At 43.7% G+C, this 27,578-nt stretch overlaps 1 protein-coding gene across 1 annotated transcript in view; it reads left to right on the top strand.

Annotated features, from left to right (window-relative positions):
- TTC19 (tetratricopeptide repeat domain 19) overlaps positions 1 to 27,578 on the top strand; it is a 27,829-nt gene extending 251 nt beyond the window's left edge. Inside the window, exons 1-9 of the mRNA XM_029928102.1 lie at positions 1 to 180; positions 1,835 to 1,945; positions 2,399 to 2,437; positions 3,386 to 3,442; positions 3,767 to 3,828; positions 5,767 to 5,861; positions 24,251 to 24,405; positions 25,696 to 25,858; positions 26,241 to 27,578. The exon at positions 1 to 180 is cut by the window's left edge and continues 251 nt beyond it. Coding sequence (XP_029783962.1) covers positions 1 to 180; positions 1,835 to 1,945; positions 2,399 to 2,437; positions 3,386 to 3,442; positions 3,767 to 3,828; positions 5,767 to 5,861; positions 24,251 to 24,405; positions 25,696 to 25,858; positions 26,241 to 26,374 — 996 coding nt within the window. The 3' untranslated portion in view covers positions 26,375 to 27,578. The remainder of the gene's footprint in view (positions 181 to 1,834; positions 1,946 to 2,398; positions 2,438 to 3,385; positions 3,443 to 3,766; positions 3,829 to 5,766; positions 5,862 to 24,250; positions 24,406 to 25,695; positions 25,859 to 26,240) is intronic.

Below are 27,578 nucleotides of genomic sequence, written 5' to 3'. Positions count from 1 at the left end.
CGGGGACCTGGGCGCGGGCCGGGCCCGGTGACCTCAGAGCCCCTTCCCGCAGCGCTCGCCTGGTTCTCGAGGCCCGCTGCGGCGGCGGAGGAGGAGCGGCCGGGAGCGGGCGGGGCCGCCGCCGAGGGCGCGGCGGACGCGACCGAGGCCGAGATCATCCAGCTGCTGAAGCGAGCCAAGGTGAGGCGGCCTTTGTGAGCGGGGCCTGTTGGCCTGGTGGGTGTGCGGTGCGCGCTCCTGTCCCCGCAGACCGGATGGAGGCTCCGAGGGTAGAATTACCCGAAATTCGATGGGTCATGTTGGGTGGGGGGGAGTTGGCATCCGTCCAGGCTTGTCAGACTCCAAAGCCTGCAGTCAGACCGCTGCGGTCTCCGGTGCAGATGGTGATGGCACCGGAGGCATCGCTCTTCTGTCCGAGTAAAATTAGCAGAAGTGTTTGTTGTTGTTTTTTTTTTTTTTTTCAGTCAGGGAGCCAGCCAGGCCGAAAGGACTGGCATAGAGAATTTTACACGTAACGTGGCGTCCTGAAAATGCACTTCGGTGTTCGGTGTCCACGGCTTGGTTCCGATCTTTCTAATGTCTTGTGTGTCCACATTCTTTCCCGTTTTCCCCTCAGGTTAGCTCCTCGCTTCCACGGGGCTCCCTACCGCTTCGGTGCTCAACGACGTCCGAATTTATATTCCTGTTCTGCAGTGTGCTACCGACACCCTGGCTCCACTTTGAGGCTCACCTGTCCCCCAGACTTGAGAGCCCAGAGCCGGACTCTTGATCTTAATGGCCTCCCCTGCACAATCCTTCACCGTCTGTCTTTCTTTGCTACCATCTACCCCGTTCAGCCCGGAAACCTTCTAGTCATTCTTAGAACTCTGGGTACCTTACCACTGCCTCTCAGTACACTTACAGCCCAGCCACAAATCCTGTTGCCCCCAGATCTAAAATATTTCTGAAATCTGTCCCGTTTCTGCCTCCTCTGGTATCACACAGGCCTTACTGCCACCGTCAGCCATCAAGTCGTCTTGCCCACCCTGTTCCGCCCCCACCCCTGCAATCTACTCTCCATGTAGCCATCAGAATACCTTGTTTAAAAAAATATAAATTGGGTCATGTTACTTCTTTTGAGTGACTTCCCACTGCATGTAAAAATCCAAACTCCTTACCGTGGCCTGTAAGACCCTGAACCTATGCCACGCTCCCTTCCTTGCCCACCAATTTGGCAATAATCCTCTGGTTCATTGTTTTCACTCCACATCCGTTTCCTTTCCTTTCTTGGATGGTTCTTGAAGACCATTCTCTTCAGCCTGTAGTGCCTTTGTTCATCCCCTGCTCTGTGGGTCATTTCCCCTCATAACTTTTCCCCATAATTCCTGGTTGGCTCTTTCCTTCCTGCCGCAGTTAAACTGTCACTTCCTTGGAAGGCTTCTCTGACTCCCATTTAGAGGAGACCTTTTACTGTTCCTCCCTTTACTTCTCTTCGTAGCTTTTATTATTAGTTGTCATTAAGCTTATTCGTTCCACATGTGACTTCTAGCCTGTAGGAAGAGAAAATGATGTAGGGCAAGCAGCTTATAAAATATGATGACATTCCTTGTAAAATTGCTCACATTCCAAATCTTTCTCGTATGGCCACACATAGCTGCAAGGGAAGCTGACCCTTCTGTCACTATTGTAGACATAAATCCTGACGCATAGTGGGAGTTCGATAACTGGTGAATTGAGTGGCTAGCTTTCTCCTGGGTGTGGGGACGTATAGCCATATCCACTTCTGTCTGCTAGCGCATACATCTGCTTTCTTTACCTTTCATTTTCCGTTATTTTCTGTGTTTTCTCTTTTCAGTTGAGCATCATGAAAGATGAGCCAGAAGAGGCTGAGCTAATTTTGCATGACGCTCTCCGTCTTGCCTATCAGAGCGATAACAGGAAGGCCATCACTTACACTTACGATTTGGTAACTCTTCTAACCAGTCTCAGCCACTGAAGATGAAGGGGGGATGCAAGAGGAGGGTTGTTAGCTCTCCTCATTTACACTCCTGCCCTGCAGGATGTTGTGAAGCTCTTTGGTTTTTGTTTTTACTGAGTTTTCTTTTGGTTTCAAATTTTATTACTCTTGGGGTGTCACTTATATGAAGTCTAAATCCCAGACTGAAAATTAAAACATTAGTACTTGTTTCTTCAGCGATGACTGGATCTAGATTTAGTTTGTCATCAACAAAGCTTGTGGAACTATTTACATTCACAGCATTGCTATACTTTCATGTTAGCACATTAGTGCCAGACCTTTCTCTTTGAACTGTTTTTTAATTTAGAGGGTAAAACCAAAAGGGACTCATTAGCTTAAAGGTTTTGAAATAAGTAGAACACGGTGCTCTGAACTGAAAAACAATTTGTAATTTGCTTGCAGATGGCCAACTTAGCATTTATACGGGGTCAGCTTGAAAATGTAAGTAAGTAAATCACTTTGTGATGTTTTGAATTTGTGAAGGACTAGCTTCAAGGGACCTCTGTAGTAAGGGTGCAGGTGAAGGTGCTGTAACAGAGTCCCCAAAATGGAGTGACTCAAACAAGAAGGTGTATTTCTTTTTAAAACATTATTCCACAGGTAGCTACACTAAGGAAGGGCAGGTACCTCTGCTCCATGAAGTGGTCCAGAAGCCTGCATTATTATTATTATTATATATTTTTTTAAGTTTACGTATTTTGAGAGAGAGAGCTCAGTCCCACCAGTGGGGGAAGGACAGAGAATCCCAAGCAGGCTCTGCACTGTCAGCACCGAAGCGGATGCAGGGCTTGAACACACAAACAGTGAGATCATGACCCAAGCCATAATTAAGAGTCAGATGCTCAACTGACCGAGCCACCTAGGTGCCCCTGGGTTCCTTCTAAGATGCATTCTCATCTACAGGTGAGCTGGCTCGCCTCCCGCTGCCGGGAAGGAAGCAGAGGGAAGCGGCAGGCGGCTTCCTTATAAAATAGGATTTAGAAACTGTTCCCATTCCTCCTACCTGCATCTCTTGGCCAAAACTTCCATCATGTGACTGCACTTAGGCGTTAAGGAGGCTGACCTGTTAAAATGGAAAAGATCCTGCAACTGAAAAGATAGGGGAGTGGATAATTAGGGGACAGGTTGCAGTCTCTGCCACAGTAGGGTTTGAATGAAAAGTTAAGTTCTGTAGTCGGTATCTGCTCATCACAGGATAGTTTTTAAGGTGCCCAGAGAATGTGGGGTCTTGGTAGTCTTGTCTGTTTTCCTGTCACAAGGGTATTTTTCTGTGTGTGTGTGTTGTGTTTTACGAGAGATTAGCATTTTACAAGATTACTAGTACTTCGAATTCAGTGTCATAGATAGTGGGGCCCAAGTAAAAGAAAAATCTTTTCCTTATGATTTTAGGCGGAGAAACTTTTTAAAGCAACTATGAGTTACCTGCTTGGAGGGGGCATGCAACAGGTGAGAACATTGCCTAAGATTGGGCCCCAGCTGAAGCAGTTTTCAAAATATGTTTGCTTCCTGGAAACTCCACCCGGCCCCCAACATGTGCTTTGGTGAAAAAAAGGTGTATTATTTTTTTTTTCCACCTCGGACCTCTATAGAAACTACCAGTCTTTCACTCCTGCAAAAACCACGGTTGTTGAGGAATTCAGTTGCCTAATTCCTCCTAAAGGATAAAGGCTACGGCTTTGAGGCCAAAGTCAGTCTAGATGTTCATCAGAAATAATCCATGAGGAAATTTAGCTTGTTGTGAATTTTCTTCATTTTTCTTTCTCCCAACAGGAAGACAATGCGATAATTGAAATCTCTCTAAAGCTGGCCAGTATCTATGCTGCTCAAAATAGGTAAGTATAGCCCGAATCTACGTGTGGCAGCCACTAGGGAGCTGGGATGTGGGCAGATAACTTTAGCCCCAGGATGTTATGTAATTTTCATTGACCTTCCAGTCATGGGTCTCAGAAACACTAGGTGTCACATTCAGAGGGTTCCCTCCCTCTTTGTTGAAATCTTTAGTCTTCCCCAAGTTTTGCCCTGCTGTTTCCAGTAGACTCATGAGTGGGGCATACAGCCCTCCCGCCTCTAGCTGTGCTGTGACAAAGCTAATCAAACGTCTGTTCCTGCGTGAACCAAGAAGGGAAGTTACTGTTAGAAGTTTAGCTCTTCCTAGAAGAGGAGGGGGTGTCATCAAAGTTGTTGGGGATAATATACTTTGAGGAAACCATTTTGGAAAGGAGTATCAAAAACCAGGAAATTAGACACTTAGTTGAATGATGAGGGAGTTGGCGTGGGAGTGGCTCGTGGCTAGTCCAGAGGGCACTGTTTTAAAGCACGCAAAGGTGATCAGGTAGGCAGGTTTTAAGAAGGAGAAAGATCTAGGAGTGGAGAAGTGACCTCTGGATAAGTAGGATAGGAAATTGGTGCTAATTTAAAAGTACTAGGTGAGTCTATAAATCTTATAAAGGAGAATCTTCATGCTTCACAGGAAAGGCTTTGGAAAATAACGTGGATGTGTGCCAGAGGTCCCAGGACCACGTATGAGTGAGGCCTGGTGCCTTTCATCCCGTCTAGGCGGAGTTCAAAGGAGAAACACCTAGGGTGTAAGCAGAGAACAACTCGAGAGAGAGAGTACATTGAAGGGAAGCTCTAAGGTGAGCTTTTCCTTGGGTTTTTAGCTGTTACGGTAGTTGGGTACCAGAAGTTTGGAATGACCTCACACCTAATGCTGTAACAAGAATGCTCACTGAGGCCAGGGGCCCTGGCGCTGGTCCCTGCTGCCCTGGTCACCCGCTCCTTCACTCTCAGCAGAACCTGGCTCTTCTCCCTGCACTTGGTCGGACACTAGATAGGCCAGAGCTTCTGAGGGCCTTTGACTGCAAGTCTTTGGAGGAGCTTTGAGGTTGGCCCGTGCTGGGGAGCATTGGCAGCTAGGATCAGTCTCTTTCAGAAGAGTAACACGCAGGCCTGGATGTCGATGGGGTATGAACTTCCAAGAGAAGCATGAGGCCAGAAGCTTTATAACTAGACTCGGGGCTTAGGAAGGCTGATATTAGTAGGGGAATTGTTAATAGGCATTTTGCTCTGACTAGAAGCATCTAGTAAGCAGCCTTCCCCTGCCCATGTCCTGTGGATAGGGTCCGTCCTGCCAGGATTTGGGTCTGAAGAAGCTTCTGTTCTGAGAACAGAGTACAAGGGCGGGGTCACGTCTTCTCCCCTGGCAAAGCACTGGAGAAGAAGGGGTGAGTTTCCTGGTGGCATTTTGCTGAGAAACTAGAGCCATAGCAGGAGGCAAGAACCAGAGGCCAGCTTCTGGAAGGAGAAGGAATTTCTGTAGTGTTTGTGCATCTCTTTGTAAAAAACCAACAGCTGATAACTGGTTCTCTCCAGAGTCAGCCTCTCCAATTGACTGAGGGTCCAGGATTAGAGTCAGGCTCAGTGCCTTCTAGTGCCGTGGCTAGGAATTCCACATATGTAGAAGCAGCTTTCATTGAAGTCCTACAGGTTGGAAAGCTAATAAAGCTAATAAGCTTCTCTAAAAATTGCGTGAGATCAGTAGTTAGAACCCTTGGTGCAGGCGGCCTCAGCCTCTGTTCATAATAGTATTACTTGGAGCCGGTTTAAGTCTCCCAAATGGAGAAACGGACTCACCTGAAACCATGTGTGGGAGAGGATGCTTCCCATCTCACTTCCCTTAATCACAGGATTCAAACCCAAGCTGGGAAAATGCGAATGAAAGAGGAGTTTGTGAAAAGGTGAACAGCCGATTGCTGATCTTTGCTTTACAGACAGGAATTTGCTCTTGCTGGCTATGAATTCTGCATTTCAACCCTAGAGGAAAAAATTGAAAGACAAAAGGAATTAGCAGAAGACATTTTGTCAGGTAGGGAGACCTGACTGTTTTCTGGACATTGCCTTTTTGCCTCAGAGCTTCATGGTTCTGCGCTAAAGGGAGAGGTGTCTGAATGTGGGGGGGGCAACTTAGCCGTTTGGGGGATTAAAGTGGCGATTTTTAAGGTCTCAGCAGAGGGTTTGGGACAAGCTGTTTTGTTTAAATAACTTGACCAATGTTTGTTTGTTTGTGTAACCCTTTGGTGGTTAACTTGTTTGCTGACTTTTATTATATATAACCTCTGGAAAGTTGGGGAGCAGAAAGGAGAGGTCTTTTTCTTTTCTCTCGATTCAGCGACCAGTCGCAATTACCTTTTGGTACCAAATACGAACCAAGTCATAAAAGCTGAGGAGAAACACCGGATTTTGCAGTTCATCCTCAGTGAAGAGGGAAGAGCACAAAGAACGGTTTTAGGAACAAAATGGGGTGGTCAGGAAGCTCTAGCTCTCGACTGCTTGGGTTTCTTAATATGGTTTGAAATACTGGGAATTACCAGATTTAACACCTAGTCCATAATTCTTACTTCACATATACTCCGTGCCAAGAGCTACAGGATGTTATAAAGAGCAGTCAGCTCTTGTCCCTAAAGCAATAAATAGGACTTGAAAGAGTTTTTACTCAGTTGTCTTCCAATTCTCTCTTAAACATAAGCCCATATTTCTCTTCTGCCACTGCACCAAAGCCACCTTTGTCAAGGTCACCGGTTCTCAAGCCTTATCTTACCTACTCCGCTTATTAGCAGCTCTGACCCAGGTGGTCACTATCTCCTATGGGACTTGGTTTATTCGCTTGGCTTCTGGGACACCTTACCCATTACTCACTTTCCCCTTCGCCACCTCTGAAGTTAGCAGACTTTGGGGCTCACACCCTAGGAGATAACATATAGTCCCACACCTTTAAATATCGGTTGTACATCCCCATCCCCAGCTCACATATCAACTGCAGACATAAACTAGGTAAGATTATTTATGTGACATCTTGACCTGAATGTCTGATGGTCATTTCCCACTTACCATGTTTGATTTTTCTTTTTAGGTTTATTTATTTTGAGAGAGAGAGACAGACAGAGTATGAGCAGGGGAGGGGCAGATAGAGAGGGAGACCCAGAATCCGAAGCGGGCTCCAGGCTCTGAGCCGTCAGCACAGAGCCTGATGTGGGGCCTTGAACCCATGAGCGAGATCATGACCTGAGCTGAAGTCAGACGCTCAGCCGACTGAGCCACCCAGGCGCCTCCACTTAACACGTTTGAAATGGGTCTCTTGATTCCTGCCACTCACAGACTTGCTTCTCTGCCAGTCAGTGAAGGGCACCAGCGTCCATTTGCTTGCTTAGCCAAGAGCCTAAGAATCGCCTGTGATTCCTTCCTCATTCCTGATTGTAAAAATTCATCAAGTTCTATTGGATCAATCATCAGAATATATCCGTATCAGATCATATGTCATCTTCTTGCCCCACTACTTTGGTTCAGGATAGTCTTGTTTTTTGCCTGAACACCTGTAATAGTCTCCTCAAGGGTTTCCTGCTTCCTTGCCCTTGCATTCCCTTACACAGTCTGTTATCCATACCCCAGGCAGAATGAGCTTTCAGACCTCAGTGCCTTAGTATCACGTTTATAAAACCCTGTGTGGACCTGTAAGGCCCCTATGATTTGACCCCTACCTACTTCTACATCGTCTACTGCTGCTCTCCCCCTTGCTTACCCCACTTCGACCACACTGCTCCTGCTGTTCTGTACAAGCTCACTGGCATCTCAAGGCCTTCTCACTTACTCCCTCCACCTAGCCTCTTCTCCCATATCTTTGGCCAGCTCTCATTCAGTTTTCTGCTGAGGTATCACTTCCTCAGAAGGCCTACCCTAACTAAAATAATCATCTCTTCCCACCTATCCTTTACTTGAAAGTAGGAGAGAGAGAGAGAGAGTGTGTGTGTGTTGTATGGTCACTGTGCGCATGTTTGTATGGTCACTAAAAGTATATTTTGTTCCAGGTGTTTTTAGTATTTGTCTTCCCTAGCAAAGAAGAGTGGAGATTTCAGCTCATTTGTTCACTGCTAAATCCTTGGTACTAGAGCAGGGCCTGGCACGTAGTACAGGCTCGGCTCTGGTTGAATGTAGGCACAGAAGACCAGATAGGCCCCAAGTAAAGTTTCAGTGTGATATGGAGGCTTTGAGGGAATACACAAGAGATATAAATATGAGCTAGCTATCAAATAATTTGCTGTCTTGCTGTCTTTCATTTATAGAATTGACTATAGACAGTTCCTTAGAAGTTTCTGACTCCCAAAAGTAAGACCAGTGCATTGAAGACAATTAAGGAAAACATTAGGAAGAAGATAACAAAGATCATCCATAATACTACAAAGAAAGAACTACTCTTTACTCTTTGGTGTGTATCTTTCTAGGCTTGCTTCCACTCTGTGCTGTTTACATCTTAAGAAATAAGGGATCATGCTGTATATGCTTTTTTTTTTTTTCTAATTTAGTAGTATATTGTGAAAACACTTTTTTCCAGGCATAGGAACTCTCCTTGGAGAGAGCAAACTAATTTCTGTTATAAATGTTACATTTACCTTTTATTAGTAACCTGCAATAAAGAAAATGTTACATTATTCTTAATCTTATTTTTCCTAAAAAAATCTATATTATCACTCAACTTTTTTTTTTAAATATATATACAGAGAGGCAGAGAATCCCAAGCAGGCTCTGCACTGCCAGCACAGAGCCCCATGTGGGGCCAAACTCACAAACTGTGAGATCATGACCTGAGCCAAAATCAAGAGTCAGAAACTTAACCGACTGAGCCACCTTGGCACCTCTATTTTCACTCAATTTTAAACAAAGTACATACACTGTCAAATTTATATGCTTTTTATTTACCTGACTCTATCCCAAAAGTGTATTACTTAAGCTCATGTACAAATTTGGTCTAGGGTACTCATTTTGTTTCTCATATTATAAATATATATGTAATTACAGAGGAAGTACACAAACAAAATTAAGCAGTATAGTTAGGAGGAGTCCAGTATAGATGTAGGTATAGAGCAGGACTGAATGATACCAAAGTATAGACCGTGACTACCTCTGGTTGGTAGATTTATAGAGCATTAATGTCTTACATGTGTTTTTCTGGATATTCTGTAATTTTTTGAAACATTTAAAAATTATTTTCTTATCTGTGTAGTATAAAAAGTCAGAGAATGTTATAAGATATAATTTAAAAACAACATTTCCTTGCCATGTCTTAATTTTCAACTCTTAACCAATTTCGTCTGGTATTTTCCTTTATATTTCTAAATAACATATAAAAGTATCTCTGGAATTATTATTTTTAGAATCTGTTAGCTTACAGAAAAGGGAACATTTAGACACAACATTTGTGGTTGTGTCTATATTAGTATGAAAATACAGTGTTAGCTGTTGTGCCAAGCATTTTGTTTTGTACAACTTTTTGTTTTCTCTGAAGTCAGTTCCTACATTTTTTTGTTGCTTTCTATGTGCTTGACAAGTTCTTCTGTTAATCGTAGTATTTGCTCTTAATTTCCTAAGCTTTTCTGGGGCTTTGGTAGCTTTTGCCTTCCTTCTCGGTGGCACTGTGGTCTGTGGCATTCTGTCCCCGTCTTTCTGTCCTGCGCTCAGTCATTTCCCGCTTTCTTCTTTGCTTGTCGTCTCCCACAGCTTTTGATCTTTGTCATCTCTACTTTGCTTTTCCTTGTAACTTTCTATCTTTTTCATCCTTTAACTTTGAATTTAGTAATGTTTTGGGAGGGAGGAGAGAAATGAAAGCATGTGTTCAGTCCAGGATGGTGTGCCCGCATGAAAGCGAGGTCTTCTGTTGGGACATAGGTAAGTTTCTTTGAGACAGGTTGTGAGCACAGAAGTTCCGGGTCAGAGGAGCACATTTTAAACTTGTTGACAAATACTGCAAAACCGCCCTTGAAAGGAATGTATTAATTTACATTTTCAGGTTCTGCTCATTTATTTGCTTTGTGACTTTGGTCCGATTAATTAAGCCCTGGGTTCTTTTGAGCCTCAGAATGGGGGTAAGAGCAGAATTCTGTTGTAGGCCCGTTAGGAAGATTGAATGAGTTCATATCCATAAAGCACTTAGAACAGTGCACTTCGCAGGTGCTCGAGCGTCAGCCATTGTTTTTGCAGTGTGCCCCTTCTCCGCACACCTCCTTGATTTTTATAACCTTTGCCAGATTGCGGATAATGGTAGTGATGCCTTAACTCGCATTTCTTTGCTAAGCAGTGGGGTTAGTCATTTACTGGTGCTGTTTTGTAAGAGTATTATTAACTCTTTCCTGTCAGGTTTTTTCTTTTCCCTTACTTGTATCTATAGATTTCAGGGCGTTGGATTTTTTTGTTTGTTTTAATTAAAAAAAAAAAAAATGTGTGTGGGGCCCCTGGGTGGCCCAGTCAGTTAAGCGTCTGAGTCTTGATTTCGGCTCAGGTCATGATCTCGCAGTTCGTGAGTTCAAGCCCCGCATGGGGCTCTGCACTGGTAGTGTGGAGCCTGCTTGGGATTCTCTCTTTTCCTCTCTTTCTTACCTCTCCCTTACTTGCACTCACCCTCTGTCCCTGCCCCTCCCTCTACTCACACTCTCCCTCTTCGTCAAATAAACATAAAACATTTAAAAAAAACCCTGAAACTATAATTTGTATAGTTTAAGGAATACTGAGAACAGGCAGTGACCCAACACTAACAGTATCTTTCCCATTCTCCTTCCCAGCCCCGAGATACTGTTCTGCTGCATCTTGTTTGGTTTTTGTGGGTTTCTTTTTAAAATTTATATGAATGCATCACACAGTATGACTTCACATGTCTTTAATCTTTTTGGAATTAGATCTGAAATAATTTATGTGTATGTTCTTTGCTTTTATTAATTTAAGTTGATTTTGTGAACATTTATTTTGAGAGAAAGAGAGATCCAGGATCCAAGCTGTCAGCACAGACGCTAATGGGGGGCTCAAACTCAAACCATGAGATCATGATCTGAGCTGCAATCAAGAGTCAGATGCGTAACTGACTCAGGTGCCCACGTGCCCTTGCTTTTATTAATTTTAAATACATACTGAGTAGCTGTGCTTTGCCAGGGTTCTAGGATTCGATAGAGGCAAGTGAGGCAGAAGTCCCCACTCTTCTGGAGCTGATTCATGCTTAGAAAGGTAATTTTCAACTTTGAAATCAGATAAATATTCACTCATCTTTTTTAATTTACTTTTTCTTTATTTCTAGACAGGGTTAACTTGTCACTTTTTAACATATTTGCGGTTAATTTTGGTGTGAAGTTCGTCACTACTATCATCAAGATGATAATCTATTGTCGTTACGAACTTACTGTAAATTAGGATATGCTTGCGTTTTTTCATGGGGTTTTCCGCTCGATTCATTCATCAGATGACTTTTATAACAATATATGTTGTTCGAGTTATATGGTGGCATACGTTTGAATTATACAGTAAAACAGGTTTCACGCATGCGTCTTTCGTAAGATTTCCTCCCATTCTGTTTGGTTTTTACATACATTTTAGATTTGTCAAATCCCCAAAATGCTTTGAGACTAAATTATTAGATTTGCATTATATTTTTCAATGAGTTTGGGGAGATAGCTTTCTGAATAAGTTAGCATTTCACTGCAGATAGCACAGAATTTCAGTTAGGCATTAGGGCACTAACTCTCACGGAACTGGAAGTTCATGGAAAAGGGGTAGGCTGTTGAGTTACTTGACACACAGCTCATTGAAATCCTGAAGAAGGAGATTCCTTCCATCCCTCCTCACTCATTCGCAGTGTATCTTGGCTTTCTCTTCATCTTTCCCTTGTGGTTGAAACGTGACCATATTAGGTCCCAGGAACTTTATCTGGAAATGGCAACGTGCAGAGGAAAAGGAAACTTCTTGGTGTTTCTCTTAGAATCAAGGTAATCTTTGCCAGAAGTTCCCAAGTAGGTTTACCCTTACTTCTCATTGGCTGGGTTGGGTTACATGGTATTTTGAACCCAGTCCTCAACAGGAATAGTGGGATTACCATGATTCTCTAAAACTGACCAGGATCCCTTCCTAACTGAGGCTGGATACCCCCCGGGTGAATCACAGGAGACCAGAGTGGATGCCGGAAGGAGCAGGTGTGCTAGCAAGAGGTCACCAGTGCACTGTCCCTGCAGCACGGGCACACGTCAGAGGTATTGGGGGTTTGGTTCCAGACCACCGCCCTAAAGCAAATAGCGCAATCCCAGTGCATATAAAACTTAGGCTTACCATGTGCAATAGCATTATGTTTAAAAAATGTACATACCCCTCAAGATGTATATACCCTAATTGAAAAATACTCCATTGCTAAAAAGCATCATCTGAACTTCCAGGAAGTTGTCATCTTTCTGCTGTGGAGGGTCTTCCTTCAGTGTGGACTACTGCTGACTGATCAGGGAGGTGGTCGCTGAAGGTCGGGGTGGCCATGGCAATTTCTTAGTAGAAGACAACAGTGAAGCATGCCGCATTGATTGATCCTTTCTTTAACGAACGATTTCTCTGTGGTACGGGATGCCGTTTGATAGCATGTGACCCTCAGTAGAACTAATTTCAAAATGAGAGTCGATCCTCAAACCCTGCCGCTGCTCTGTCCACTGAGTTCATGTTCGATTCTAAGCCCCGTGGTGTCATTTCGACAGTCTTCACGCCACCTTCCCCAGGAGTAGATCTCACCTCGGGGAGCCCCTTCCTTGGCTCGTCCGCCGAAGCCCCTCCTTGTCCATTCGGGTTTCATCCTGAGGCCGCAGCCTCAGTGTTCAGGCTCCTGCCGCTTCCGTCCCCTCTGCCTCCTCTGGAGCCTTGGAACCCCTCAGAGTCCTCTGTAGAGTTGGAATCAACGTCTTCCAAACCCCCATTAATACTGGATGTTTGACCTCTTCCCGTGAATCACAAATGTTCTTGATGGCACCTAGAATGGTGAATCCTTTCCAGAAGGTTTCCAGTTTGCCCAGTTTGCAAGTCAGAATTAACTCCTGGATCCATGGTCTACAGAACGGATGTGGTGTTGGCAGGCATGAAAACATTAATCTCTGTCCGTCTCCATCAGAGCTCTTGGGTGACCAGGTGCATTTTAACAAGCAGAATATTTTGAAAGGAATCTTTTTTTTTTTTCCTGAGCAGTAGGCCCCAACAGTGGACTTAAAATATCCGGTAAGTCATGTTGTAAACTGATGTGCTGCATTCCAGGCTTTGTTGTTCCACTGTTAGAGCACAGGGAGAGTAGATTTAAGGTGATTCTTAAGGACCCTAGGCATTTGGGAGTGGCAAATGAGCATTGGCTTCGACATAAAATCACCAGCTGCATTAGCCCCCACCAGGTGAGTCAGCCTGTCCTTTGAGGCTTTGAAGCCAGGCATTGGCTTCTCAATAGCTATGAAATTCCTGGGTGCCATCTTCATCCAATAGAAAGCTGTTTAATCTACATCAGAAATCTGTTACTTGGTATAGTGTATTATCTTTTTTTAAAGTTTATTTATTTAGAGAGTGAGCCACGTGTGCAAGTGCATAAGCGGGGGGTTGGGGGGGGGGGCGCAGAGAGAGAGATTCCCAGCAGGGATTCTGATTCGTCGTGGAGCCTGACTTGGAGCTCGATCTCCTGACTGAGCGATCACTACCTGAGCTGATATGAAGTGTTGGATGCTTGATGGGCTGGGCCACCCAGGTACCCCGTGTATTAATTATCGTAAGATCTAGAATCTTCTGGATAATCTGCTGTAGCTTCTACGTCAGCACTTGCTCTTTCACCTTGCACATTTATGTTATGGAGACGGCTTCTTTCCTTAAACCTCCTGAAGCAACCCCTGTCAGCTTCTGACTTATCTCCCTCTCAGCTTTCACAGAACTGAGGAGCATTAGGGTCTGGGTCTGGGTCTGGATTAGGCTTCGGCTTCAGGGAGCGCTGAGGCTGGTCTGACCTTTTTCTGTTCAGACCACTAACCCCCCTTTCTCCACATCAGCAAAAAGGCTGTTTTACTTTCTTATCATTTGTGTGTTCACCGGACTAGCACGTTTCCTTCAAGATCGTTTCCTTTGCATTTACAACCCAGCTGTTTGGCACAAGGGGCCAAACTTTCAGCCTGTCTCAGCTTCTGAAATGCTCATTTACAGGTTTTGGTTCAAAATGAGGGACACGGGACTCTTCCTTTGATATGAACACTTAGGGGCCATTGTAGGGTTATTAGCGGGCCTGATTTCACTGCTGTTTTGTCTCAGGGAATAGGGAGGCCCGGGAGAGGCAGGGGGAGGGGGAGAGGGGGGAGAGGCCCGGAGGTGAGCTCTCAGATCACACACACTAAGTTCACCATCTGGTATGCACTGTCCTGTTTGGGTGCAATTTGTGTGCCCCCCAAATAGTTACAGGAGTAACATCAAAGATCACTGATCACTGGTCACCATGACAAGTATAATAATGAAAAAGTTTGAAATATTGTGAGAATTACCAAACTGGGACACAGCAATACAAAATGAGCAAGTGCTGTTGGAAAAATGGCACCGATACATTTGCTCCATGCAGGGTGGCCACAACCTTTAATTCGTAAAAAATGCACCGCCTGCAAAGTGCGGTCAAGTGAAGTGCGGCGTGGGGAGGCTGCCTGTGTGGGGTCCTTCCGGTGAGGACCCTGGCCTGGCTCTTACTCTTTCCTGTCGATGTTCTGTTACATTTGATTCTTAGTGGACACTTTACTATTTCCTTTTCTGTTGATACTCTTATTTCTGGATGTATAATTTTACGTTTAAGAAATCATGATGTTTTCTTTTAGATCTTCTGTGTCTCTCCCCATCCTAAAATTTAGTTCATTGCCTATGACCTCAGAGCAACATTAAATAATAGTGGTGTTGGACAGCTTTGTTTTATATTTAATTTGGTGCCAAACTATGAAAAGATTTATTTTTATATATGTAGGGCAAACCAGGCTTGCTACTAATTAGTTGTTAAGTGTACTTCAGCATAGTATTTAATGCTGATATTTTATTTAGAACTTTACATATATTTTCTTATTTGAAATCTGCAGTGTATTTCTTATGCTTATCATCACAGGTTTTATTAATGTGATAATATGAATTGGTATGCTTTCTTTGTTTCCCGTTCTGGAATACATATGAGCTATCACATGGAGTGATCTATTTGAAGAAAGTGGTAGGATCCAGGAAATCATATGAGCCAGATCTCCTGTAGAGGGGTTTCCCTGGCATCCTGTTCTTCTTTCCTTGATTACTCATACGTTTAAATTTCTTCCATTTAAAAAAAATTTTTATTCTGTCTTTTATTTATTTTTGAGAGACAGAGAGAGATAGCACTAGCAGGGGAGGGTCAGAGAGAGAGGGAGACACAGAATCCGAAGCAGGCTCCAGGCTCTGAGCTGTCAGCACAGAGCCCGACACAGGGCTCGAACCCACGAACTGTGAGATCATGACCTGAGCCAAAGCTGGACGCTTAACCAACTGAGCCACCCAGGCGCCCCATAAATTTCTTCCATTTTCTTGATTTGATTTCAGTGTCTAAGTCAGTGGCAAAAACACAATGTTGGTAAATATCTTGAGGGGCACCTGGTGGCTCATTTGGTTGAGCATCTGACTTGGGCTCAGGTCGTGATCTCACAGTTTGTGGGTTCGAGCCTGGCATAGGGCTCTGTGCTGACAGCTCAGAGCCTGGAGCCTGCTTCGGATTCTGTGTCTTTCTTTCTCTCCCTCTCCCTCTCCCTCTCCCTCTCCCTCTCCCTCTCCCTCTCTCCCCCTCCCCCTCTCCCTGTCTCAAAAATAAACAAACATTTAAAAAATTAAAAATATCTTGACTAGGGGTTCCTGACTGGCTCAGTTGGCAGAGCATGTGACTCTTGATCTCAGGGTGGAGAGTTCAAGCCCCAGGTTGGGTGTGGAGCCTACTTAAATATTAAATAAATATGAATAAATAAATTAATTCAATATCTTGAATAAATGAATGCATGGGTGAAAGAAGTTTGGAGGCCTATATTTTCCTAGAAGGAACTTTATGGAATTATATTTTTATTTTTATTTATTTTATTATTAAAAAATTTTTTTTCGATGTTTATTTTTGTGAGACAGAGTAGTAGAGAAAGAGAGGGAGACACAGAATCCAAAGCAGACTCCAGGCTCTGAGCTGTCAGCACAGAGCCCGATGCGGGGCTTGAACCCGTGGACCTGAGATCATGACCTGAGCCAAAGTCAGACACTCAACTGACTGAGCCACCCAGGTGCCCGGAATTATATTTTTAAAGCACAATTGACAGTACTCTGAGATCATAGTCCTTTCCCAATTCTTTATTTCATGGATTTATTTCCTCTCTGCAAGAGATTTTTGTTCACTGTTCCTTTCTCCTCCTCTGCTTGAGCCGAAAGTTTCATTCATTTTCATATTTTAGGTAATCAAAACAGAAAGTGGAATAATTTTGGTCGCATATTTGATGTCCTGAATGTTCGAAGTTCGGAGCCTGAGTTTGAATTCTGGCTCTTCCGCTTCTTCATAGTGTGACTCCAGACAAGTTACGGGACTTCTCTCTTCTGGGTTCCTCGTCAGTAAGACGGGAGTGACCGTGGAACCTGTGTCTACCGTGTAGAGTTGTCGGGTTCAGGTGGCCGGCCCTCATTAAGTCCTTCCTGTCTGCCGGACTGTGATGCACTTTCTGTTAATGGCTTGGCCCTTCTGTCATTGTGTTTACCACTCAATTTATGTTGGACCTTCCCGACTGTTTGGTTCCTCCTTGGTTTCTCTCGCCTGCTTGGGTTGGGTTTATTTTGCTCCTTTTCTAGGTGGAAAATTAGGTTGTGGATTTAAAGCTTTCTTTTCTAATACAGTATAGGTGTTTACAACTATAAGTTTCCTTCTGCTGCTTTAGCTGCGACCCAAAATTTTGGTGTGTTGTTTTCATTTTTCTTTATTTCAAGGTATTTTCCAATTTTTGTGATTTCTTCTTTGATCCTTTGGATATTTTGGAGTGTGTGGATTAATTTTCATATGTTTGTTTTTTCCAATATTTCCCTCTTGTTCACTGTTAAGTTGGTCCCATTGCGGTCAGAGAACATGCTTTGTATGATTTCAGTCCTTTTAATTCATTGAGACTAGTTTTATGGCCCAGTGTGTGGTCGTCCTGGTGACTGCTGTATGTACGTTTAAGCAGAATGTGCATCTGGTGGAATGTTCTGTACATTCTGTAGATCTAGCTGGTTTATAGTATTGTTCAAGTCCTATATCCTTGCTGATTTTGTCTAATTCTGACAAAATGATTTGGCTTTGTATGCTTTTTCTTCATACATGCTTTTATTCTTGCTTAAACAGTTTTAGGTAGGTATTTTCATTGTGAATTATCCTTTCAAACTGAAAAATGATTTTTTTTGTCCTAACTATGGTATTTGTCACAAATTTTACAATTACGTTGTTGACTGTATCTTACTCCTAACGTTTTTCTAAGTCATTTTGTTTTCAGTGTGTCTTTTGTAGAAGACTGTGTTTGGATTTTTTAAAACTTAATCTGAATGTCATTGTCTTGTTATACAGAATCTCAAAGCCTATGTAAAATTAGTATTGAGAGTGATACTTGGTCTCATTTTTGCATTTTATTTTTTAAATTGTTTTAATGTTTATTTTTGAGAGAAAGAGAAAATGAGTGGAGGAGGAACAGAGAGAGAGAGACACCCACACAATTCAAAGCAGGCTCCAAGCTGTCAGCATAGAGCTTGATGCAGGGCTTGAACTCACAATTAGGGGTCCCCTAATTTTTGCATTTAAAAAAATGCTTTCCATTTTGTCACTTCTTTGGTCTCAGGTCCCTCTTAGAGGGACCTTTTTCTCACTCAGCTTCCACTTAGGGTTTGGAAAGAAGGCATACATAGGGTTTTCAGTTTCAGGGTTTTCATAGGAATCAGTTCTATTAGGGGTGACCTAAAATTTCCAGTTAGATGTATTTGACTCAAAAAAAAAATAGTTTTTTCCGTTTCTTCTGTGAGATGAGTACAGTCTAACATTCTTCGGCCTGTCTTTTCCCCATTTGTGTTTTCTCGACAATCTGGAGACTTACTGGGATTTAGTGCAGAGAATTCTGCAGCCAGCTGCTCTGCTGCCTTTTGTAGGTGGCCTGTTTGCTCCTGCCCAGCTGTTTTGTAGGAGCCCGAAGTTTTACTAGCGGAGGCTGGGGGGCTCGGTCTCTCTCTGAACATTGCCTGGTCTGTAGTGAACCTTCATTTCTAAGATTCCACTCTCCTGAGCTTCTAGTACATCTTTGTTTCCTGCTCTAATTCTGCTTGATCTGGTCCTTTATTCAGGCATGTGATTTACCGGTATACTAGCCTCTCTCTTCTCTATTCTGTATGGTTTTCCTCTCCCTCAGTTTTCCTGTCTGTATTTTGGGAATTCCTCTGATGTATGTTCATATTACTGTCCTACCACTGAGAAAAGTTAATTCTGTGTCTTTATTCTGATTTTTTTCTAAAGATTTCAATTAAAAATGAAGGGTAGCAGCTTTAACAGATGGCCTGTATGCCTTCCCCTTAGTTTTGTCAAGTCTAAGTCTTACCGTGTGTGCTTCAGAATTCTGTTTTCTAAGTTTGAACCCCGGTGGGCTCCTACTTGGTGGAGGCACTATTCTGAATTCAGTTTTCATCTTTATCGGTCTTAGGCCTGTTTATTACAATGGGGTGAGTATGTTTTCAAACTTTATATGAATGGTATCATACTGTACGCTTGTTTCTGCGGTGTTTCCACACAGTATTTTGAGATTTATCCAAGTCAATACGAAAGCATCAGTTTTCCTGTCACAAAGGCATGTTTATTCCTAAGAGTAATAAGGAATTATCAAATTGCTTATCAGTGTGGTTTGATTTCCTGCCCTGAAAATTGTCTCTTTATATCCTTTTGTTTATTTTTTTGAAAAGTTGTTTTTTTCTTAATAATATGTAAGAGTTCTTTATTTGAGCAAAATACAGAAACTTATATTTATAATTTGTGTATTTTGTGTCTTGTTTAATCAAATACTTTTTTAAGGTCAGAAAGATAGTCTCTTCGAAATATTTTCTGTTTACATTTAGTCTTCACATGGAGTTTTAAATACAATGTGAAGTAGTGAAAGAATTTTTCCTTCTTTCATGGCTAGGGTTGTAGCTTAGGACTATTTTATTGATCACCCTTTTCTCACTGACTTGTGATGATGTCTTTGTTGAGATTTCATAGATTCCTGGAGCAACAGTGATGTTCAGTTCTGTAGTTTTTAGTTTCATTATATCTTTTCCATCTTTAGTTCAATACCTTTATGTTTTTAATTCTTTCTTTTTATTTGATCATTCAGGCAATCACCCAAGAAATTATTTATTGAATACCTATTATGTGCCAGACGCATTACTAGAAGGTATTGAGAGGCAGCTATAAATAAATGAAAGGTGCTGCCTCCTGGAGCTTAATTTCCAGTGGAGGAAAAACACCATCACAACACTCTCCAGTAGGGGCGCCTGGGCGGCTCAGATGGTTGAGCATCCAACTCTTGATTTGAGCTCAGGTCACGATCCCAGGATTGTGGGATCGAGCCCGGCATCTGGCTCTATGCTGAGCGTGAAGCCTGATTGGATTCTCTCTCCCCCACACTCTCTGAAACAACACAAAACCAAACGCTATCCAGTAAATGGTTGATCCATCCAGAGACCGTTGAGTGCTCCGCAGATGTGTACGTGAGGGAATGTGTGTGCAGGGCAGGTGTTGGGAAAGGCCTGATCGATGATAAAACTGAAGAATGCGAGGTAATAAGCCAAGTGGCAGTCTCTGACGGAAGAGAAGTACAGCCCGGGACGAGTAGGGGCAGGGCTCCAGGAGGATCATACTGGACATATAAGTAATTATTTTAAACCTCCTCAGTTTATGTTACGTTGTTGGATGAGTTGATTATCTAAAATTCTTGAGGCCTCCTTTGTTATTGTTTGCCGATTCTCACTTATGGTGGATTTTCATCCTACTACGTTTGGATTATAAATTCATCTTCACCAGGGTTTATCTGTAGGATAGAAGGGTCTCATCTCTTCCAGGCACTCAGGTCCAAGCCTAAACAGATGCATAAATGGAGACCTCAAGTTCTGTGGCTCAGGCCTGTGATTGGAGATTTCCATGGTAGTCCTTTTCCCATCTAGATCCTAAGTTGGGCCATGCAGGTTTCCTGGTGGTTCGTGGTGCGGAGGGGGTGGCGATGCGGGTGCGCATACAGAGCCTAGACAAGGGTCATTTTGGTTTTATGCAAGGGGCTTCAAATGTAATTCTCTTGATTTGCCAAAGCCGAAGAACTCAATTCTTTTATTATTTTTTTTATTTTAAAATATTTTTCTTTACTTTTAAAATGTTTATTTTTGAGAGTGCTCAAGCAGTGGGGAGGGGCCGAGAGAGGGGGACAGCAGATCTGAAGCATGCTCCGCACCGAGAACAGCGAGACTGACGTGGGCTCAAACTCACGAACTGTGAGATCATGACCTGAGCCAGAGTCGAATGCTCCACTGACTGAGCTACCCAGACACCCTTGTTTTGTTTGTTTGTTTGTTTGTTTTTGAGAGAGAGCATGCAAGTGAGGGAGGGACAGAGAGAGAGGGAGAACATCCCAAGCAGGCTCCACGCTCTCATCCCAGAGCCCAGTGTAAGGATCAATTCCGAACCATGAGATCGTCACCTGAGCAGAAACCCAGAGTTGCACCTTCAACCAGCTGAGCCATCCAGGGGCCCCAAGAACGCAATTCTGGATTACAGAGACACTCAGGCCATGCCACAAACCCTGCACGAACCGGGTTTTTGTGTTCAAGTCCCATACTTCTATTGTGGAGTTTTTTCTTATTGTTTGGCCCTTGGAATTTCCTTCTCTTGGGAGCTCAGCTGTGCATGTAAAAGGATGTCCTTTATCTCACTTTTGAAGCATAAGGGTTTTCAGATAATCAGTCATTATGACTGGAATTAAAAGCCTCAATTTGGAACCAGTATCTTACCCATTCCTTTGAGTCTGCTCTTACACAGGTCTAACTTGGCATGTTGCCACATTAAGTACGCTCATCCAGGAGTAAATGCTGCCTGCTGTTTCCTTAGTGCAGCCAACGGTTCCATTTGCTAATCTTTTGAGTAAAAATTTCTGTGATGAATCTTGTTTGTTTCATGGACTGATTTGAAGTAGCTTGTCTTTTTCTCTGGTTAGAAATAATCTTTGGAAAAGAATTAAAGAAATAAATACGGCCTCCCTCTCAGATTCACAGTGTATTTCTCAGCTATCATTGGCTGATTTGTTCTTGTCTAATTTGTGGCAGTTTTTATATTAATATTTTAAGAAATTATTTTTTTTTAATTTTGAGAGAGCATGTGTATACCGACATGGGGCTCCATCTCACAACTGAGATCATGACCTGAGCTGAGATCAAGAGTCAGACGCTTAGCTAACTGAGCCACCCACCCGTCCCCACAAACTATATTGTTACTGCTTAGAAAAGAAACTTTTTTGTACATTATTAATTTTTTAATGCTTATTTTTGAGAGAGCAAGCACAAGCAGAGGTGGGGGAGGGGCAGAGATAGAGGGGCACAGAGGATCCAAAGCAGGCTGTGTATGGACAGCAGAGAGCCCAATGTGGGACTCGAACTTGCAAACCATGATGAGATCGTGACCTGAGCCAAAGTCAGATGCTTAACCGACCGAGCCACCCAGGTGCCCTTTTTTGTACGTTATGAAAGCTATGAAGATTTCTCTTAATTTGGCAGTATGCTGAAGGTTTTATTATGGAGCCTTTTATTTCTGTTAGTTTTGTTTTTAGAGAAGTAGATTCTCCAAAAAATATTTTCATTTTTTATATTATAGTGTGTAACATGAATGTGAATGCAGTTTTTAACAATGAAAAATTACTACAGTTGAAATTTTATCTCATTATTTCTAAAATGCTTTCCTATGTCTTCTTCCATTCTAGTTAAAGAGAACAGAAGTCCCAGAAATATGAGTCAGTAATCATTTTTGAGGCAGAGAATTTCTAGAATTGGCATAATTATACATTGATTTGTTATATTTGGTATATAGTAAATAGTTTGTCTTTAAACATTCTCAAAGAACATGTGTTTTAGTTCTGAATCTTCTCACCGTTAAAACTTTATCTTGAACCTTTGTACTTGCAACACAAAGATTTGTTTCATTATTCTCATTTTTAACTGCCTTTTCTCATATTGTCTCAGGACTGTTAATGTCAAACTGCCGCTTGGTTACATAAGCTGTTGCTCAGCGTTTTTAATAGAGTGCTCATAGTTAGATATTTTGTTTCAGTATTTGCTTCCAATGGAGAAATGTGGGGTTTGTACATTTTGTTTGCATTTTTTATGTTGGTTATATTTATCCATAAATTTACATATACTTTGATATTTAGGGAAATAAGTTTCATTTATGTTTTTTAAAAATACATTTGTAAGGTGACCTATTTAAAACTACTAGTTTGATTTTAACATGATTATATACCTTTTGCATATAATTAAGTCGAAGCAAGTAATACTGGCTTTCTGCTTTGCGTTGTTTCTGAACTTTTGCTTTCTGATAGTGTGGTAATAGCTGTTTTCACCCACCCCAACTACTTTGTCCTGTTGAAACTCTCTCTTCAATAATTGGTCATCCTGCTCTTCAGTACATAGTCTTCTTCAAATTCTCTATGCCACTTGTAAGTTTTCTGAAACTTTGAGCCTAGGGAAGGAAAGGGGTTTCATGTGGATTTGCTGGTAAATAAACCCAACCTTCCATCATCAGTTGTGTGTGAGATAGTTTAGTTACATACGTTTATATGAGGTAAACTCTTTTTTAAGCTCTTTCTGTAAAGATTTACTTTTAGCAGAGCTGTTTGCAGAATTTCCTTGTAGTCTGGGTCATTACCATTTCTCCATTATTTGTATCCTCTCTTCTGGGTCTTTACTTGTGCAAGTTCCTGTTCTTGAGAGCCGTGTTCATGTGGCATCAGATGTTGTAAGTTTGTTCATTTTCAGATACTGTGTAGTCAGTACTGTGATTTGTCAAGAGTTTCTGTATCATTGCAGCCTTTATTATGTTAGTCTTCAAAAAATGGATTAACTGTTCTTTCAGTTTGGCTTGTGACTTTCTAGTTTAGGATTCTGAGTGTTTTCTGTTCCCAGCTGCATAGCCACTTTTGCCCCTCAAAACTCTTTCATTTGCCCCATACCTTAACACATTCTTAGAATTTATCATTACCTGTTTCTACTAAATACAGTTTAAACCTGAAAATAATACTCCATGCTTTGATATGTGGACTCAAGGTCTTACTTGAAATGTGGGGGAAAGTTCAACATTTAATTGGACATTGCGGTATTGTGATTCTTAGATATATCGGGTCATTCACATGACCAGAATATAGGTCACATCTTCAGTTGGTGTCTGTCCCACACACAGTTCCTGGCTCAGAGTTCCCCAAACCCATGGAATTTCTTAAGTGGTGAGAATGATCAAGCAGTCTTTTGTTACGTTAGTGACACCTAAAGGTGGTTGTGAAGAGCTCTAGCCCTGTCCTTAGAGGGTTGGCAGTTCAGTCCCAGGGCATCCCTGACCTTGGGGGTGGGGGAAGGGGGAAGGGGCTGTAAATTTAATCTGTGGCCAGTGGCCAATGATTCACTCACCAGGACCTATGTAATGGAGCCTCTGCAAAACCACAGAAGACCAAGCTCACAGACTCCGTCCGGGCTGATGGTGCTCTGGGAGAGGGTATAGGAGCTCCCCGCCCCACCCCCCGCCCCCGGCCCCCACCCTGTGCTCTCTTCCATCTGGCTCTTCCTGAGTTCTAGCTCTTTATGATAAACTAGTTTAGCAAGTAGAATGTTTCTGTGAGCTGCTCTAGCGAATTAATGTAACCGAAGGAGGGAGTTTTGGGGGGACCCTCTGATTCACAGCCAGTTGTTGAGCAGCACAGGTCACAACCCGGAATCGCGGTTGGTGTCCTTAGTCGGAGGTCAGAGGCACCGGGCTGTGTGTGACTAGTGCCTCATGGAGGAGGGGCCTGCAGTCTGCTAGGACCTAACCCTTAATCTGTGGAGTCCGACGCAATCTCTGCACACACAGGGTCCCGAGTGAGTGAAGTCTTGCACACCTGCTGGTGTCTGAGAATTGCTTCCTGGTGTGAGGGGACCAGTTTAGAGGAGGATCCACCTAAGTTGTCACCTTTGTGTAACGAAGTGTAAGGTTAGAAGTACTTCTTAAATGACTGGAACCATTCGGGGGGGGTCTGATACTACTGTGAAAATATTTGTGGGCCTTGGTAAGAAGCGTACTGTTAAGAAAGCCCGGCCAGTTCTCTGCCTCACTTTCTACATTGTCATTATATGTCAACAACACTCTTCTTTCCTTCTTAGTGGAAGAGAGGATCAGTACGCACCTCCTCCTCGGCATGTGCCTAGACACCTATGCCCGCTACCTTCTGTTCTCCAAGCAGCCGGCGCAGGCGCAGAGGATGTATGAAAAAGCTTTGCAGATTTCTGAAGAAGTACTAGGAGAGAGACACCCACAGGTAAGGGAGGAAAGCAGAGGGAAACTGTAAGACAGAGGCTTCAATATTTCCGGTGGGAAATGCCACCTCGCTGGGGACAGATCAGCAGCAGATGGTACCAGGTGTTCCCTCCTCTGCCCGCCCCCAGCTACTTGTTTCCAAAAGTGCTTGGGGAACACCTGGCCGGCTCAGTCAGTAGAGCACATGACTCTTCGTCTTGAGGTCGAGAGTTTGAGTCCCACATTGGGCATTACTTAAAAAAGGATTTGAGACCCCTGATCAGTTATCCAGAGCATTTCGCATGCATTTTGGTTCACCAGCAGAGCAGCCTTTATAAAAGGTAGGTCTGACCAGGCGCCCCCAAGCTTCCAGGCCTTCAGGGTACACATCAACAGTATTTGGTAATAGTGAACCTTAGAATCTTAAGAGGAACAGGTCAATATACGAAGATTCTTGTCTCCCTCACCCCACAGGTAAAATGCCAGGGGGAGTGAGAAAGAAGGAAGGAGAGAGGGACTGCATTACAAAGTAAAAACCACTGGCACCCTGCAGAGCTGTGAGAACAGTGAGCACATTGAATGGACATCCGTTTGTCTTTCTCATCTCTCAAATTAAATCTTAGGGGGAAGACCTGGATCACTTGTCAGAATGCTTGTTGCCCCCAGCACAGGACACAGACCTCTCCGCTGGGGGACCGAACATGTCCCAAGGCTCGGGTTGATGGGCAGGGCGAGTTAATGGGCTGTGAACTCTCTTCGGGAAAGGGACTTAGGTTAGAGTCCCCTTAATGGAATGTCACTGAGGAATAAGACAGACTTGGAATTCAAATTACCAAGTGCTAGAACTGAGGGGAAGAGGTAGGGTCTGCTTCTCTTAGTACCAAAATTTTAAAAACTCTTAATGGGAATCTTCCTAAATCAGTAATATAGGTAGTTCTTCTCGATGAGTCAGAGTTACCAGTGGAAATGACATTAAATAAAGTCCTGGAAGCTGACTTCTCTGGATTGCCAGACCTTCTAAAGCTTGTTACAGCTTCATCTTGCGATTATTTTTTCTTGGTGCTTCTAACTTGATAATTACATTAATAAGTACTACCCTCTTCCCCACTCAGTAGATCTGTATGGATCCCCGAGAGCCAACCAGAGGCCGGCCCCTGTACAGCGTGAGCAATAAACGTGCCGGCTTGTTACAGGCTGAGGGCTCACTGTCTGTGGCTCGTGCTAGGAAACGTGAACTGCTAAGCAAATATTCAGTTTACCGAGCTCCAAATTAAGATGAAATCTGTGTGGCTGTTTTTTCTTTTGTGTACAGACCATCGTGCTACTGAGCGACCTGGCCACCACCCTGGACGCACAGGGCCGCTTTGACGAGGCCTGTGTGTATGTGCAAAAGGCCTCCGACCTGGCGAGACAGATAGAACATCCTGAGCTACACATGCTGCTCAGTAACCTCGCTGCAATTCTGATGCACAGAGGTAGGGGGCAGCGGGAGCCTGCCGAAGGGAAGGGGTCCTCGGGTCTACGCGGCTGTGAAGTGGTTGCAGGAGGGCAAGGGGCTCGGGATTCAGAGGCTGGCTGGCTGTGCTAGAAAGGATGCGTGTTTGGTTGAAGTACCTTCGTGTTCAGTTCACGTAACCTGTGTCGTGCTGCGCTGGCCTGCTGAACACACGGAGCCGGAGGAACCCGGGGCGCCCCGCAGGGGGGGCCCCCGCCCTCGCCAGCTCCCAGCCTCTCCCTTAATGAGCACACGGCAGGTTAGACCTGAACTGGCACCAGCGCTTGCTCTTCAGAATCTTTTGGAATCACTTTGAAAACCTACATTTGTCTTTACTCTCCCTTCTCTCCGGGTTGTTATAGAGCGATACGCACAAGCAAAAGAGATCTACCAGGAAGCGCTGAAGCAAGCAGAGCTGAAAAGAGACGAGGTTTCTATTCAGCACATCAGGGAAGAGCTGGCCGAGCTGTCAAGAAAAAGTAGACCTTTCACTTAATTTTATGAAGTGCTAAATCCCTTTTCGTTGTAGGGAATTTTAAGTAACAGTGGTTCTTCCAGTCTCAGTGGCACCCAAATCAGTGGCTTAAACCCTTTCTCCTCGATACTCTCGTCTTGTCAGTTAGCTGTGGTGAAGGACAAGTAGTGCGTGCTGCCGCTTTTGTTCTTTAAAGGAAAGACGACTCCCCCCTGGCTGACTTTGACCTCTAAGGACAGATGTCAAGTGATGCTTTCCGTCGTGACATGTGGTGTGGTGCTGTCCGTGCTGGTCTACGTGTACCTGTAGGTGGGGAGGGGCCCGCTGGCCTCTGAGGCGGTTGTGTGTGCTGATTGAGCCAGGCATTTCTACCCTACGGTTTTGATCCATTGGTTTGCTACCCTCTTATTTATTTTATCAATATCTGGAAGAGCAGAACTACCTGCCTCATGGCAAAGGGGGATTGTGGTGAGTTATATTTCTTATCTATTTCCTGAAGCTCAGTGTGGGACCTAAGGCGTAACAGAGCAGAAGTATGGTCTTGGTTTGTGCCAGCGCCCAAGCATGAAGTTTTAAAGTAGGAAGTAGGCCCTTGAAAATATATCCATTTGATTATACATCAAGTAAACTATGTTTTCTATCTGGTTATACACGGCTGTGAAAGGGGGAAGGAATGAGAGGAACACTGGTCAGAGCCGTCTGAGGGCTCCGCTGCCTTTGCAGCCCAGGTCCCTGAGCAGAGCCCTCTGCACGTGCCCAGGCTGCACCCCTGAACCTGCTGTCTCAGGGCCGGACCTGACAGGTGGGAGGTGTAAAATCTCGTATGTACTGCTTGTGCAGGGGAGGATCACGGATCTGGGTCTCGGTGTCCTCATCTGTAAGCAGGGAACGAATGGCATTCTCTCGTAGTCATGGGAGAACGTTTTTTGTCAGGTGACCCTAAATGAATAGACTACTGTGCTAAAGAGCCTTACCACCCTGCCTCGAATGTGTCCAGTATGTCCATACAGGCCAGGGGATGGAGGCGCTTACCCCAGGCGTATTGCCAAGAGGCCCTGGCCTGGGGAAAAGGCAGTTTCTGTAGGTGCCACGAAGGAACACTGTTACTGCTGGTAAGCCGGTGGGGGTGGGGGTGTGAGCGGGAATGGTGAACAGATATTTTTGTTGCTGTGTACATATTATTGGAAGAATCCTTTCATAATAAACTAGAGACTCTACAACAACA

The sequence above is a fragment of the Suricata suricatta genome, chromosome 17 (genome assembly GCF_006229205.1).
Source record: "Suricata suricatta isolate VVHF042 chromosome 17, meerkat_22Aug2017_6uvM2_HiC, whole genome shotgun sequence".
NCBI classification, from domain to species: Eukaryota; Metazoa; Chordata; class Mammalia; order Carnivora; family Herpestidae; genus Suricata; species Suricata suricatta.
The sequence above is the reverse complement of the archived record's forward strand: the minus strand, read 5'-3'. Positions and strand labels throughout refer to the sequence as shown.